This window comes from Amblyomma maculatum, chromosome 2, assembly GCF_055883805.1.
Source record: "Amblyomma maculatum isolate TAMU_Amacu chromosome 2, ASM5588380v1, whole genome shotgun sequence".
Classification (NCBI taxonomy): domain Eukaryota; kingdom Metazoa; phylum Arthropoda; class Arachnida; order Ixodida; family Ixodidae; genus Amblyomma; species Amblyomma maculatum.
The window spans coordinates 10,224,214-10,240,161 of record NC_139345.1 but is presented as its reverse complement, the minus strand read 5'-3'; the positions used below and the strand labels follow the sequence as shown (position 1 = coordinate 10,240,161).

Sequence of the window (15,948 nt, the reverse complement as noted above, 5' to 3'; positions counted from 1 at the left end):
GCCGTCCGCTACATTGGTCAGCAGAACGCAAATAATTGGACAATATTCTACGACTCGAAACCTGTACTACAGGCTATAGAAACGTACATGAAACCGAGTACATATGAGCAGCTAGGATTAGTAAATATCTGTGGCTGAACTGACATGACAATATCAGCCTTTTCAAATTCCCGCTTTTCGACTTTCCTGCTGCTTCAAACTAACGATTAGTGCCCAGTCCAGAAATCGCAGTGAAAATAATAACAAAATAGTAAGGATGCGGGTGGTTTTTAAAGATAGTGTGAAAATAACAAAATGCACCACTCCAAAAATATCTGACGTCACTTTTCTTTGCGAAACTTTGGATCCACTTTTCGAATGCTTTTGAATTGTCGCGCCATCTAAAAGTCCTCAATAGAAGCTTTTTGCTTTTTGTCATTGGCGTCGTTGCCTTTTGGAAATCATACTACAGTGTACTAGAATATTCTAGTACACTGTAATCATACTTTTCTGCTATTTTCGCTTCCTTTTTCTCATCTTAATTAACGTTATCTTTAAAAAGTTTTGCTACTGAAAGTTTTCAACAAATTTTATTTTTCATAGTGCTATGCATTTATCAACAATTTGAAAAATTTGTAATTTTGACGCAGTTTTCATTTTTTACTGCCCGCGGGCGCCGCCACTATTCGTATACACCCGGATTTTGACCAATCATAACTGCTGTATTTTTTTATACAAAGTTGTACAGTGCCGTAGGGTTCACAACTTGTTGTTTCTGTTGTTTACTTTCATACTTTCGGTTGGCGGTTTCGCGGGCTCGGGCACCGGTGGGATCGCAACTTATCGGACATCTGTTGCTGACTGCATAATAGTGGTGTGCAAAACTGTTTCCAACATTGTTTCCCAAACACAAAACTCATCTTAGTCAGTCGGTTCTTGGCTCTGTTCTGTGTAGAGGGCCGGAAATATCTGTATATGCGTTGGAAATCGCGATAGCTGTGAGATATTTTCCTCTCAGTTCGTGCAATGGCAGGTATCCAGCAGCTGGCAGGACGTTTGGCCTTAGTTACAGGTGGTGGCAGTGGCATCGGCCGCGCTGTGTGCAAGGTCCTGTCGAACGAAGGAGCGCGCGTCATAGCTGCTGACAAGAACAAGGAAGGTGCTGCGACTACGATCAACGATTTACCCGGTGAGTTGAAAGAAGGACCCGTTCACTTTTTCGCCGGGATCTGCCCGAGGTGTGTGCGTCGTCAGAGTTAAAAATAATATCTGCACAGTTTGCATGCATTGCATGGTGTGTGGCAAAACTAGTTCCACTTTCAAGAAAGCTTTCATCAAAACACTGTTTTGTTGCATTGTATTTGTTTCCCGTGTGATTTTCTCATTGTTTTCTCCTGTTATCACCGTACCAAGTGGCCCACTTGCGGAGCCTGTTTGGTTGTGAAGTTTTGAACAAAAATGGAACAAAGAGTTCCTTGTAATTACGACCGAAAATTCGAAAAACTGCAACAAGCCCATGTGCATACAGGTATGTCTCGAGAACTGTAGTCTAAAAAATGATTGTTAAGTGGCTTTATGTCGTTATAATGTACTCAAAAATGATTTTGATATGAATCGGGTGTAATTAAGCAGAGAAGCTTTAATGATGATATCATCCACTAATGCAATGCATAAGAAGTTTGTACAAAACAAGTTTTCTGAAGTTATCCTGTAAAAGCTGCAATTGAAAACAACATAGAAATAGCAACCAACATTGTCCAACAATGCAGAAAAGTTTGGAGAAACTGCGATATGCATTGTTATCTAACAAATCAATATAATGCACTGGTATTCTGAGGGGTTCCAGGTATATACATATGTGTGCCATGGTCATTTTTTCATACGATTGTCACATTTTGCCCACTTAGTTATCTGCTGTTCACCTCGGCAAGCTTAAATATAGTGGTAACTTTTCTGTATGGAGATTGTTGTGACTGGTGTGGATTATGTGCATGTATACCTGCTGAAACTTGCTAACAAGCATATAACATACAAGTTCAAACATTGTGGAGCATTTTTGTAAGATATGATTGCTGCTTACCATGTACCTTCACCCTCCACTGTAATAGAATTTAGGCACAAATAGCTGACTTAGCAGCACAAATCATACATTTTCCACAGCTGCAGCATGACCTTTAATTGTAATGTTCATTTGGGATTTTAATGCTCAAGAAGTGGTGTACAAAGGCCTGTCCACAAAGAGAAGTTTTTTTTGCGCTTTGTTGTGAAGCATTGTACTCGGGTGGGTGTATGTTGGGCATATTCAAATGCTAGGACAGCATAGGCATGCACGCTTATGTACATTTGCACTTGCAAGCACAGTTTTCAAATCAATTGCTAGCTGGTTTTCTGCATAGCGGTTACATAACCGAATGGGAGCATTTATGGGCACAGGATTATCGGCTATGTTAGGAGCGGTCAGTGCTGCTTTTCTGGTCTCCTCAAAAAAGAGGTGTGTTACTTCTAAAAAAAATTTTTGAGTCTTTCTGTTATCTTCATCTAACCTTTCTTTTCTGTGAAGGTTCCCACGAACATCGTGCTCTAGAAGTGGATGTAGGCAACTCCGAGTCTGTGTCGTCACTCTTTGCTGAAATCAAGAAATCTTACTCTGCCCCTGTTAGCATCGTGGTCAACTGCGCTGGCATCCTTAGGGACTCCTTTCTTATGGACATGACCGAGGAAGCATTTGATGATGTCATGAAAGTCAACCTAAAGGTAGCGTGGAACTATTGAAGCAGTGCTTTTGCAAGCTGTCCTCTAGATTGATGTGCACCCTCTGAGAGCTGCTCGGCTGGCTTGAAATCTCAGTACTTCCTACATATACATTGCTAATGTATACAGCTTGTCATAATCGTATGAAAACCTGTCAGAAGACTAGAAAAATGTAGGCCAGATAACTACACCTTTCGCCTGTAGCTACATGCTGTTTACAGTTTCACAGGTCACAAACGAAAAATAATAAATTAATTTTGCCAGGTGCAGATGTTACGTAATAATGCTTGAGTTTCATAAATACTCTGAAAAAGTATTGCATGAGAGTGACATTTGAGGCCGTGAAGATATTTTTCATGATGACAGCAGTTTGGTATCCTTGTATCTAGTTTATCGTTATAGTTATATAGACCTGTGTCTCCTTGCTTCTGTCTTGTATACCCCATATAATGGGAGATATTTTTAATTTTATCAGTTTCTTTTTTGAAAACTTTAGGAGAGACACAGGGGAAATCAGTGCACATAGATTGTACATCAAGGCAGACATTGAACTAAATGTAGAATTACAAACCATGTTTTCTATTTTTGATCTTAGGGGGCAAGGTTATATTGCACTTTTGAAGGCTGTCTTTATCAAAGGTTAGCCCAGTTTGAAATTTTCTTATTTGGCAGTGTGGCTCAAAATCTAAAGCATCAGAGGCATGCATCTTAAAGTTCTAGTTTACTTGGCATTTTCACATTGCATATTTATGAAAGCTCGTCACTTGCATTTTTTATATGTCAAATGCAAATTTTTGTGTATTTAGTGATGCAGAGGAAGTTCAAATGAGTTTGGTGACAATACATATACAGCAGTGTCATTTTATAAGTATGCAGTGTATTGAAGCCAACACAGCAAGCTTTACCATGCACATTTTTTTTACATTCAGTATCTTGAACCACATTGCCGACTAATTAATAAAAAAAAAAAAAGCTGGGCCCACTCCAGCCTTTGATGACCTTTGATATGACAACGTATACTGCCACTGCAATAAAAATATAAGAGAAGATGATTATTTTATTTTAGTTAATTGTACAGTTGTTAGCTCTATCAGATGCATAATGCCTACCTTCCCATGAGATCCACCAGCACAAACTGCATCAATGTAACACTACTAGTTTTGAAAATAAAGATGTGTAAATATAAAAAAGAAATAGCTGAAGGGGTTTAACTCTTTTAAACCTAGTCATACAAAGCGAGAGCATGTCGCTTGCTGACGATATTGCAAGGTCCTTTGCGTAGCATTCCGAGATGGCCCAGCTCCGCTTGGATCCATGGCAAAGTGTGTACTGCCTAGGCGAGCGGTGCACGATCCTCTTTAAAACGCAGCTAAGTGCGCAACGAGCCATGCGGTCTTACGGCCGGAGAGCACATGCAAGGTGGCTCAAACTGCAGTGGCGGAGAGAGAGCATGCACACGCAGCGGAACCACCATGGCGAATGATGTGGCTGGTGACGTGGTTGAGCCAGCACAGCTCCGGAGTAGCTGAAGGTCTCCTTGAATGTCCACTGCTAGCCCATGCTGACCTTCGCCTGAGGTGGCGCAGTGGAGGCTTCAAAATTACCCTATATACAACTTTGGTCTATCAATTTCGGAGACCGAGTCATAAAAAAAGAAATTAACTTTTGTGCACCAATCTTTTGAGATTGGTGCACAAGTTGAAATAAAGAGAAGCGAAGTGAAGTACCTAGCCTGCCTTGCATTCTGTACATACATAGCTTCGAACGCTTTGTGAAATCTTGGAGGCAGTTACAAAAAGTTATTTTGGTAGAGCTGTTGGCTCCTTTGTGGTGGTCCTTTGTGGTGGTCCTTTGTGGTGGTGTCCTGAGTGGCTACCATGCTCTCTTTCCAGTGTCCACTAACAGAGGATCGTACTGAAAGCACCATGTTTCTCCTTTTACAAGGAAACTGTCGTCAAGTGTAGATCCTTGACAACCTTGGAGGGCAAATTGGCGTACACTGTTTCTGGTCCTGTGTAATGGATGTCCACCTCCTAGCAATCATTTGCAGTAGGATGTGCCAGATTGTGGCAATGAGTGTTCATGGCATTTAATGAAATGTAGCAGTAATTTCTATAGCGACGGACATAAATAGCTTATGTCAACCATAAAACATGTCACTACACAAACATACCAAAATTCCTTTCAGAGAACGATTTTCATGACAGAAAATAAATCAGTCTCGAAACTTTATGGAGTCTTTGCTAAAAGTAACCAGCTGCTTCGAAGGATGCGCGACGAGGTGTGCGGCCGTGTGGTGGCGTGCCAGCGTTCGTCAGCTCCGAGGGTATAGCAGTTGACCGAACTTTGTGCCTATTACAATTGTCATTAACTTGACAGGGGTATAACTGTTGGAATACTTCCCCAATCCCCCAAGCTTCAAATTGCTGAGTTAATAGAAAATGGAAAAAAGTGCTAAATTTGGTCATAAAACTATGTTACTTTTTTTTTTTTTTTGAATTCACCTGTTTTTTTTTTATGTTGCATTATTGCTTTTTTTTCCAGAGGAATAATACAGTAAGTTCTAGTAATAAAGCTCCTCTCTTTTTCACATAAAATATGTCACTACATTATGTAACAGAAATGATGCAGTAAGTTTGATTATGTCAAAGTTAAATTGCTTGAATACACATTGGAATTTTCACTGTATTCATTTGTGCGTAGTATGCAGGAGGTTCAATCTTACTGCTTAACCAGATTGTGCAGCAGTGATTTATGCTGGTGGTACTAAATTCCACCTTGCCAACTTCAGAGCATTTGTGTGATAGGGTTACACTGATTGAGGCTTACTGAGAATACTTGCACATTGCATCCTCTTCTGTATTGTCCTGAGGGCTGGAAGGTACAGTGCATTTGGGCACTTCTGACTTGTCGTCCTCTTATACTTTCAGGGAACATACCTGGTGACTCAAGCTGCCGCTCGGGAAATGGTTGCATCTGGTGTGCCTAATGGGGCAATAGTGAATATTTCCAGCATTGTGGGGAAGACGGGAAATATGGGTCAGTGCAACTATGCCGCGTCCAAGGCTGGTGTTGTTGGCTTCACCAAGACAGTAGCATTAGAGCTGGCCAGACACAATATCCGTTGCAACGCTATTATGCCCGGCTTCATTGAAACACCGATGGTTGCTAGTGTGCCGGAAAAAGTGCTTACAAAGATCATGGCAAGAATTCCAATGGGGCGGTTTGGTAAGCCAGAAGAACTTGCCAATGCAGTGCTTTTCCTGTGCTCCCCTGCAAGCTCATACGTCACTGGGTCTGTGCTTGAGGTCACTGGAGGATTGTATATGTGAGAATTGTAAGCATTGAATATGTAGTACCTGTTGAACAATCTTCCTGGTGGACCACATATAGCAGTGTAAAGCTCACATTTTTGGATAGCAGTTTTGATACTTTTATAGGCTTAAAAGAAAGGAAACTACTGATATTGTTTATCAGTTCTCAACACTGTGAAGTAACAAGGTAGCTTTGCCTTTTCATGATGCTATAGACAATGCTCTTTTATATTTACAATGTTTACTGGGCTTTTCATCATGTGTTAGATGCTATGCAATGTTTAGTTAGTGTTATAGTCTACATTGTTGAATCTTATATGTCTGTCATATGGGCACATTTATTGTCTTTCAGCGAGTGACATCTGCACACTGCCACGTGATGAACACTTTAGTGACATTTGTTGCAGAACGCAACATTCGGTCTGGCGAGGCGAGTGTGCAGTCTCAACGGCAGTGCACAATATATATATATATATATATATATTTATGTATGTGTGTGTGTGTCTCTCAATGGGTCCGTTTTACTCTAGCAACAAAAATTCTAACGACAATTACGATATTCCCTAAGGAAAAATTTGAGCGCAGCTATTAAAGCATTTTTGCAACACATTCAGCCAAAAAATTTGAGACATGCTTGCATGTGCAGTTACAAAGCATTCTACTTTTCTCATGAGCTAAAGAGAATTTCTCAGAAGAAGAGAAAGAAGAGCCCCAAGCGAGCTATGCAGAGCTCGCAGCTCTTTGTCTCATGTCTCTCTCATGGCTTATGACCCTCTTTCGCTCACTTACTCCGACAGCAGTGGCTACGTGGCCAAAGATTTCTTTATTTTTCTCACAAGCCAAAAAGAGTTTTTCAGAAAAAGGGAAGGAAGAGCCATGTCCGTGGCTCTTTTTTTCCCTTCTTCTGAGAAATTCTTTTTGGCTCTTGACTCTCTTTTGCTCCATTACACTGACAACAATGGCGGTGCGGCTCACCCACCAAACGTGCGCATAAGAGCTGCGCTATAAAACAGCTGCTCTCACCGTCAGCTCTCTTGGGCATACTGTTGGCTACAACATTAGGGATGGCAAAGGTATTTGCTTGCAAATGCTCTTCAGTGACTTGCGACTTCCTTGCTTATCACTTAATCCCAAGCTCAAGTGGTGTCAATGCAATGCGAGCCTGAGCCCGCATGCAATATATTGATTCTGGGAAATTTGCATTTTTCTGCTAGCCCCGAGGTTGCTCTCTCTGTGCAGTCAGCAGCGTTTGCATTGCTGATGTATTATGAATTGACTTATTGTCTTGGATCACAATGCTTATTGTAGCCAACAACATATCGCAGATGCTGAAATAAACTGAAAATTAGCTTGCATGAATTGCATTTATGATATAATAACATTTTATGTAAATATATATGGAAAAATTTATTTCCTTAGAGGGCACAATATTCATCATAACTACCATAATTTCCAAATGACACTTATTTTTGCCATGTGACACCATGCGCCAAAAGTGTCATTTGTTCAAGGGTAGTGCACTGTGTGAAAGCATTTAAATCTGTTAAATTGACAGGGCTAAAACAAAAGTGCTTTTTTATAGCACTCTTGATTGAATGTATATGTGTCACTCGCTCTTGTTGCCACACATATTGCCACACATGTCCTCTACATGTTGTGTCTAATGGTATTTTTGTGTACTGGAACTGCTGTGCTTTGAACAGGGCAGTTCTTCTGTATGCCTAAACTACTGTCCTAAAAGCTGGTGGTTATGATCGGAAAGCCTTTGCTGAAATTTTAGCGCATGGAACTGAGATGTTGCTTATTATTCTGGTGTCAATGAAGCTTGTTGCATATGCAGTATAGTGCTAATAGAAGCAAGTATTGGTGTATCTTTTATGGTAGAGCTACTTTCCTGAGCTTGCAGTAAAGAGACAAAGAAAAAATGTGGATGGTATAACCAGAAGAGAGAACATGCATGTCTGTTTTCACTTCTAGGTCATTCTCTTAGTTTCATTGCATAGCAAAATTCACATTACAGAGGGCATGGGGCTGATGGGACCTTTGAAGAAAAAAAGCGAGCAAGGGTTGAGTGCGAACTTTCTACTGGCCTCGCAATATTTCGATAGGAACACTTACTTTGTCTTGTTGGACGAAGGCAAGTCCATCAGTCGAAACGTCGGCTAGCGTCAAAACATTGGCATACCTTCAGGACCTGGAATGCTCTCTTGTTACTTGACTAGCGTGTCTGATTCAATATCCAAGGGCATCGGGTTCGATTCCTATGTCACCTTATCTGACAGCTGCCTAGTTGGCAGCTGAACATCGAGTAGCAAACCATAGCACGTCCGTGCCTACAATTCATGCGACCTGCTACCTCCCACATGTAGGTTTTTGCTCACGAACGTTGTCACCATCTGTACTCTTTCCAACTTACCATTCTGTCGCTTCCCACCGCTCTCCAGGTGCCATAGCAGCACAGATCACAATGTTTGCTGTAACTTTCAGTGCAATTGAAATAGGGTGGCTACCTGGGAGCTTGGGACAATTAGAATCGGTGTGATTCTGAATTATATGATCTGTAGACGATGGTGACATTAAATTCTTACAATAGAAGGCTGCAGCGTTCAAGTCGCCCTCAAGGATTATTGAGGTTCACCAACACAGCGGGTTGTGATTAATCACTGCTCGGAAAGGGCAGCCATATATGTGTATGTAGGGGTGAAATTTTAAAGCAAAATCATTTGTTGGTTCATGGATGGCGTGGACAGACCCTGTCATCAAATGCATCATCAAAAGTACATTCTCTTTGTCCCTTTCTCCATGCGCGCACCATGGGTTCCAGTGCACATTTGGATTCCCAAATGCAGTTTTTGGATGTTAGAATGGTGTTTTCGAACAACAGCCACGCATGCTGATTCTACAAGATGAGAGGGAGGAAGGAATTTAGTATGACTCCGGGTACGCAAAAGTAGTAAATTGAGTGATCACGCTCCTGTGTACTGGAAGCCCCTACTAAATCACGCCCCCACAAGTGGATGAATAAGCTTTCGATTGCAAATGAGCTGCCTGAGTAGCTGTGGCTACCCCACAAGGCTCCTTGTTTGGCGGAGACTGCCTGAAAGAATTAAAAACGAGAAAACAGCTTTTTCTGGCACATAGAAATGGTCAAATATATAGAGGACACGTTGAAGATGGGCTTTTTTGTGGTGCTTCCTACGTTCACGGCATCTTGCATAGTACAATAAGATTGGCTAAAGGTTTGGGGTCAAGGCTTTACTGTATACTCCTCACAAATTTACAAGCATATGTAGCAAGGTTAATAAAACTAACAGTTGAGGAAGAAAGAGGGGGGGGGGGGACGGTGCAGGATTCACTCAGTCTCGCCTTTCGTAACATGCTGTTGTGCTATGGAGTCGGTCGTATAGGGCTTGTCAGCCATTTCGTGATCGAAAGTTGCCAGCTCCCTTAGCAGCTGCGATAACCCCGAGTGAGCGTCGGTGAATTAAAAAAAATTGTCCACGATTGCATTACTTCCCAATGCAAAATTTTAACGCAGCTCATCAGCTGTTTCACCTTTTCGATAGATTGAGGCAAAGATTTCGAGCAAGACACGTATGTACAATTACAGACAACTTTTTAAAAATTTTCACACGTATTCAATCAAGATACACTCCACTAACAGTTCTTGGCTTTCATGAAAGAAGCTTTGGGGTAGAAGAAATGAAGAGAGCAATTGAGTTATCGGAAGGTTGCGGGAAGCAGCACGTGGGCCCATAGGAACGTTGCGCGACGATCGGATAGCAGTGACCGCAGCGACTGACTGATGCCGCTGACGCCGCTAGCTAGTGAAGCGAGTGAGAACGGGATGCACCGTGGTCCGCTGATAGCGAGCCGGCGTTTCGGCAACCGGGGAGCACCCTAGCTACACTATATCCTCGCCGCCACTCAGAAAAAGGGGGGGGGGGGGGGGGGCTCCTCTTTCTGCATGGCGGCGACGGCGTTCTACGTCATCAGTCAGTCCCTGCTAGCGCTGCCTCCGGCGACCTCCACTCCCCCTTCCCCGCCCTCCTTTCCTCGTGTTCGGTTGCTGGGCGCGCTCCTGCCCCCATCGTTACAGCAGTTGCGACTCAGCTGCACACTTAAAACTATAAATTGACTCAAAGAGATGCCGCAGGCACTTCCGATGTAGAAAATATGCGAAGGCGTCATCACTGCTTGCATACTGAAGCAGCGAAAGCATGTATAAATAGCACTTAAAAAGCGTTGCTCTGGTATTTACTAACACGGCGACTGCCGCCATAAAGTACATGCTGCTTCATAAAATCAATCATGCCTTATCTCGCGTATATTTAGTTTTGGACCAAGTCAGCAGCAATGGTATTACGAGAAACCATGTGTACAAGCATTGCACAAAAGGGAGGCACACTCCCTGAACTGGGGTAGCGAGGACAACTCCATTCTCTTTTGCTTAGGCAAAAACCAAATTATTGTTTCTGGCTATGCTGATGATTTTTCGCCGGCAAAAGGTGCACTTACTTAGGGAAAATTGCACTGAAAAGTTAAAAGGCTTTCTTTCCCCCACTTGACTAAGGTCCGTGGCGTCAAGACTAAGCAGGAATCAGTTATCACCGTTTAGCACTGAGTCGCGGAAACCCCCTTTTCGTAGGCGTAATTTGCATGCCAAAACCCTTCGCCGATAGCCGATAGATTCATAGATTCATTTCTTTGACGATAGATTCATTTGTTTGACGTAATTACCAGCTTGTAATAAAACCTGTTTCCAATAAAAATCCGCGCTTAGTCATTACGACCCGATAAACTGTAGGCTTCAGTTTAATTTGTGTCAGTTTAATAACCAAATTGCTCAGTGGACATTTGGGAATGACATCTATTTTTACTTGTTTATAAAACAAAAAAAAGTTGAAAATTTTCATAAACATGCTTTTCAATAACATTATCAGTAATTGCTTATCGCACGGTAACAACGTGCTTTCTTTCACGGCACTGTGTGCCAACTGAAAATAAATTATTTCGCATGGCTGCTTACTCCTTTCGTGAATTGATTTAGAAATATCGCACACAGTAGCATGATGCCCTGAAATTTATTTTACTCCTGTAGAATAATGTACGGTTAAAGGAGCAACCGTCATACTTGCATGAGAAAAGAAAAAGAAAACGATCGTTGACTTCGACACGCCCCTGCCCGTGGCTCAGATCGCTGACGTCAGCGCCCTGACGTAGTTCGTCTAGTCTCTTGGAGAAGACAGCTGTAAAAAATTTGTTTCTACCCCCGTTTCTAAGCCCGAAAACAATAGGGGTATACATTAAAACGCAAAATCGCCTGCTCATCGGCCAGCAAAATAAGTTGAGTTCATTGGCTTTGTCATGAAAGAAAAAAAATAAGAAGACAAGAGGAAGTTTACTGTCTTGCATTGACGTAGAGGCCACGTAAAAGATGCGTCGAAAGGCGACGTAGTACTCAGCACTCCTTGGAAATGAAAGCGTTGCGGACTGTCCTCAAGCGCCTTGACATCTAGCAGCATTGAAATAATTTATTTTTGCGCGCGTTCTTCTTCTTTTTTTTAAATGCTATGACCGATATTGCTCTTCACTGAAACGCGCATGATACGCATTTATATGTTTTAGTTTAAGAAGCCCTATTGGGAAGACCCATATAAACGGGGTGCACATTTTACTCCGGTGGTTTTCCCGTCTTGAAATGGATAGCTGATAAACTTGTGTACACTGCAGAACGGCTGTTTTTTTCTTCCTCGATGTTCGGCTGGGGTCTGCCGTTAGGTTTCCCTATATTTCCAGCTGTTCTGACAGCTATCGTTACCATTTGTCGTGCGAACGATAAAGAGAATGTGTGCTAACCAACAGTCTCGTGTCCTTCCAATTTTTCATATAGTCCGAGTGAATGGCGCAGTCCGGGAAGACGAACTTTTAACCGCTTCGTTATTGTGCGCTAATTCGATGTAGCAGTCACCTTAGAGAGTCCTAAAGAACGTTCATTCAAGATTTAGCGATGCCTGAGGTTCGCCTCAAGCACTTAGTTTACAAAAGGTGCCCTTGTACGTATGTCTGCATCTTGGTAACAGCTAGAAATTCTCTGGAATTCTCTGCTTACCGCCTAAGTATTTCTGTCAAAGAAGACAATAATAAAGCCACTCATTGTAGGGCTCAACTTGTCGTGTACGTTAAAAGGCCCGTGAAAACTGCTAGTCGCGAAAACAAGAAAACGTACACGAGCATTGGGTTCAACAGCAATTAGTCCTCCTCGCAATTTAGTAGCACTGATCATATTGGCGTTTGAAAATGGTGTGCCTCCACCCCCCCCCCCCCCTCAACCTAGCTCGAGGGTTTTGACTGTTGACTTAGCGCACGCCGGCGCGCAAGGAAAACTGAAAAGTACAAGTCTCGCCCCCCCCCCCCCCCCTACAGTAGCACTGATCATATTGTCATATTGGCGTTTGAAAATGGTGTGCCTCCACCCCCCCCCCCCCCCCCAAACTAGCTCGAGGGTTTTGACTGTTGACTTAGCGCACGCCGGCGCGCAAGGAAAACTGAAAAGTACAAGTCTCGCCCCCCCCCCCCCCCCCTACATTATACCACTATGCTCCGTCGCGCCTACGTCACTTGGGAGCGTCCAATAAATGGGCTCACCCAGCCAGCCCTGGTGACGTCATTGGGGAGGTTCGCGCGCGGATTTTGTCGCTCTAATCAGTTGCGAGCGACTGGCAGCCAGAATTTAAAAAAAATTGTTAATTATAGGCGCCCCGCAAAGACTTTAAAGTCGATTCGAATACTCACAAAGACCACGTCCCGCCATGGTGGCGCAGTGGTTACGGCGCTCTACTACTGTGCCCAAGCATGCGGGATAGAATCCCGTCCTCGGCGGCCGCTTTTCGATGGAGTCGGAATGCAAGACGCCCGTGTGCTGTACGATGTCAGTGCAAGTTTAAAGAACCCCAGCTGGTCGAAATTTCCGGAGTCTTCCACTGCGGCGTCTCTCATAGCCTGAGTCGCTTTGGGACGTTAAATCTCAGAAAATAACTCATTAACTAATGCACCTCCCACCAAGTTACCTTTCGATGCCCACTCCGTTGTCCCCATCCTAGCAACCTTTCTGCTGAAAAGTACACGTGGTCTCATTCCGCCGTACACTTACCCCTCCCTCATATCTATACTGGAGGAGGTACCATTAGAAGGATAAGGGCTGGGCCGGCCACCCTGTCGGTCACGTGCCGATGGGGCACTCAAGATACAGGACCGACCACCTGCCCGAAGTGTTCTACATCAGATGCAGAGGTAGATGTTCGCCACCTGCTGTGGACTTGTGCAGGGACAAAGGCGTTCTCCAGGAAGTGCGACTGTCGGCGACGAGGGAGGAGGATTTCTCCAAGTGGCCAACGGACAACACTAGAGCAAGACCCTTCTCCGGTTTCTGGAAGAAAGCGCTATGCATGATTTTCTATAGTATGCCTTATAGCAAGTTTGCGAAATAAAAAAAATATTTTGAAGATATGGATACTGGACGTCGGTTATGTCCGCTAAACGTCTGGGCGTCACTTTCGTCGTTCACGGGGAGGAGCTAGGGGAGGGGTAGGGGCGGGTAAAGAGGGTTATGTGAACCTGGCGTAGGCAGTGCTACTTTCCTTTCTCGTTCGTTAGTGAGGGGAAGTATAGACAGTATAGACCTTTGCAACGAGGGCCTCCTGAGCGTCACCATATTGCTCGTTGGGCTGTTGTGCGCGCCTGATGTCAACACGGTGGGGGCAACAGAGGAACCGGTTTGCAACAGTCCAGAGAGGAGGCGTTTCGATAACTTCCTCGCCCGATGCGAAGGTCTATATACAGTCGTCAGCCTTAAAGATGTTATGAACGCACAGAAAGAACCTGAGGGAGAGATGTAGCAGGGAAGAGGCAGATAAAAAGAAAAGCGCCGACTTTAAAACGAAACTTTCGTAGAGAGAAGGTGACATAAGTGATAACACCACAAAAGATGTGACCAATGTTGCTAGGACCAGCTTCAGCTTGGAAACTCTCTGCCTCCGCTGAATGCCTGCCGCGGCGTCGGGGTAGAGGGCGAGGCGGGCGAAATAGTTTCCCATATGGCGCCGTGGGGATGTATGGTCCCTGGTGGAGCGGCAGCGAAAGCTGGCGCGCGATGGGTCAAGGGCAGCACTTCCGAGGTATTAATTTGCATGAAGCAATAATTCGAGTGTTGATTCTTTAGTAGTTGCGACATCGGTAGTCACAAAACGGTTAGTAATTAATGCGAAAACATGCAAGCAGCCATTTTAAAGTGGGCGGCTGCGCGCGCGAAATGTTTGATTGGTTTTCGCGAAAACGGGAGACGATATTTTTGCGCGATTTGTGCGAACTATCAAACTCTAGACGGCTGCTTTTGAGAAGCCGTCTCGTGCACACCTTTAACTAAAACAAGTTGCCTGCATGTTCTATTAAGCCTCGAAAGCAAGCTTTGTAATTCAACGGCATTTGTCCCACCACACTTGCCGACGCATACATGAAGCGATTGGAAGAGTAAAGTAGCAAGCTAGCGGCATGAGGAACTGCCGGTCACGCTGTTTGACAGAATCATTTGGAGCTTCCTCGTTAATTGTTGATATCTAAAATGAATTGAGCGTGCATGCATATTGGTCAATGGACAGTATTAATGTGTAGCATTATTTGGTTAATAATAATAATAATAATAATAATAATAATAATAATAATAATAATAATAATAATAATAATAATAATAATAATAATAATAATAATAATAATAATAATAATAATAGTCCTCGTTTCTCTCTACATGCTTTCACCCATAGTCATATTAACTATTGTATTTCGTCTTGGGGAAATTAACGCACACAGAACACGCACAGCACCGCTACAACACATACAAAATCAAACCATACGCATCGTTACGTCTAATAGCCATTTGTTCAGTGCTGCGCCCCTACTGAAAGCTCATAACATCCTTGGAGTCTCATCCATGTTTCATTATTGTATTGATATAATCACAATAAGCGACTTTTCTCTTGCGTTTTTGATTTCCTCACATACTGTGAAATGATTTTTTCAAACAGAACTCTAGTTTAAAGTGGACGTGCATCACTAAGTAGCTATCATTTGCACGGTAAATGGCTCATAGTTGACTTCACATCCAAGTAGAACAAGCAAGCAGTCGCTGAGTTTTTGTACTGTTAACTACAAAAGGTTTCCAAAACCTTTTTCTTATTCAGTTGCTTTCTCCAGCCAGTTCATGAATTCCAGCCAGCAGCTGCGCTAACGATCTGGAAGGTTGGTTCAGGGTATAGCACTCCGCCAGTGCACATTCGATGAGATTCAGTTGCTTTCTCCAGCCAGTTCATGAATTCCAGCCAGCTGCTGCGCTAAAGATCTGGAAGGTTGGTTTAGGGTTTAGCACTCCTCCAGTGCACACTCGCTGACTGGGCCCGACGCGGCCGGCATGCATGACATGACCGTCGCAGAGTGTGGTATCAAGTGACACTCTAAAAGTGAGTGGACTAAGCATTAGCCAACGTTAGAGCTGGTGCCGTAAGCATGCGAAATGGCGCCGCGCACATCGAGATGGTAGCGGAGAGCGGTTCAGGATATCTCTCCTTAATATGCACTGTGCGCATAACGGTAGTAATAAAAAAAAAAAAAAAACTGCCGACGATTACGTTACTTCTTAATGCGAAATTTGAGCGCAGCTCATCAGCTGCTTCACCTTTTCGATAGATTGAGGCCAATATTTCGAGTAAGACACGCATGTACAATTACATACTTTTTTCAATTTTTCACACGTATTCCTTCAAGAAACACTCCTCTAATAGTTCTTGGCTGTCATGAAAGAAGCTTTGTGGTCGGAGAAATGAGGAGAGAAATTAAGTTATCGGGAAGTTAC

General features: G+C 43.3%; 1 protein-coding gene across 2 annotated transcripts; it reads left to right on the top strand.

Moving 5' to 3' along the window:
• The first annotated feature begins 669 nt into the window (after window positions 1-669).
• Window positions 670-9,362, top strand: LOC146197918 (estradiol 17-beta-dehydrogenase 8-like). Of its 2 annotated transcripts, XM_084593194.1 has the most exons (4): window positions 1,034-1,168; window positions 1,393-1,507; window positions 2,540-2,733; window positions 5,661-9,362. In XM_084593194.1, exons 2-4 carry the CDS (start codon window positions 1,438-1,440, stop codon window positions 6,060-6,062), a joined length of 666 nt encoding a protein of 221 aa, XP_084449320.1. In that variant the 5' UTR covers window positions 1,034-1,168; window positions 1,393-1,437; the 3' UTR covers window positions 6,063-9,362. The 2 variants fall into 2 exon arrangements, with proteins under 2 accessions (XP_084449319.1, XP_084449320.1); XM_084593193.1 differs by lacking the exon at window positions 1,393-1,507 and having other exon boundaries at window positions 670-1,168; window positions 5,661-9,357.
• The last annotated feature ends 6,586 nt before the right edge of the window (window positions 9,363-15,948 follow it).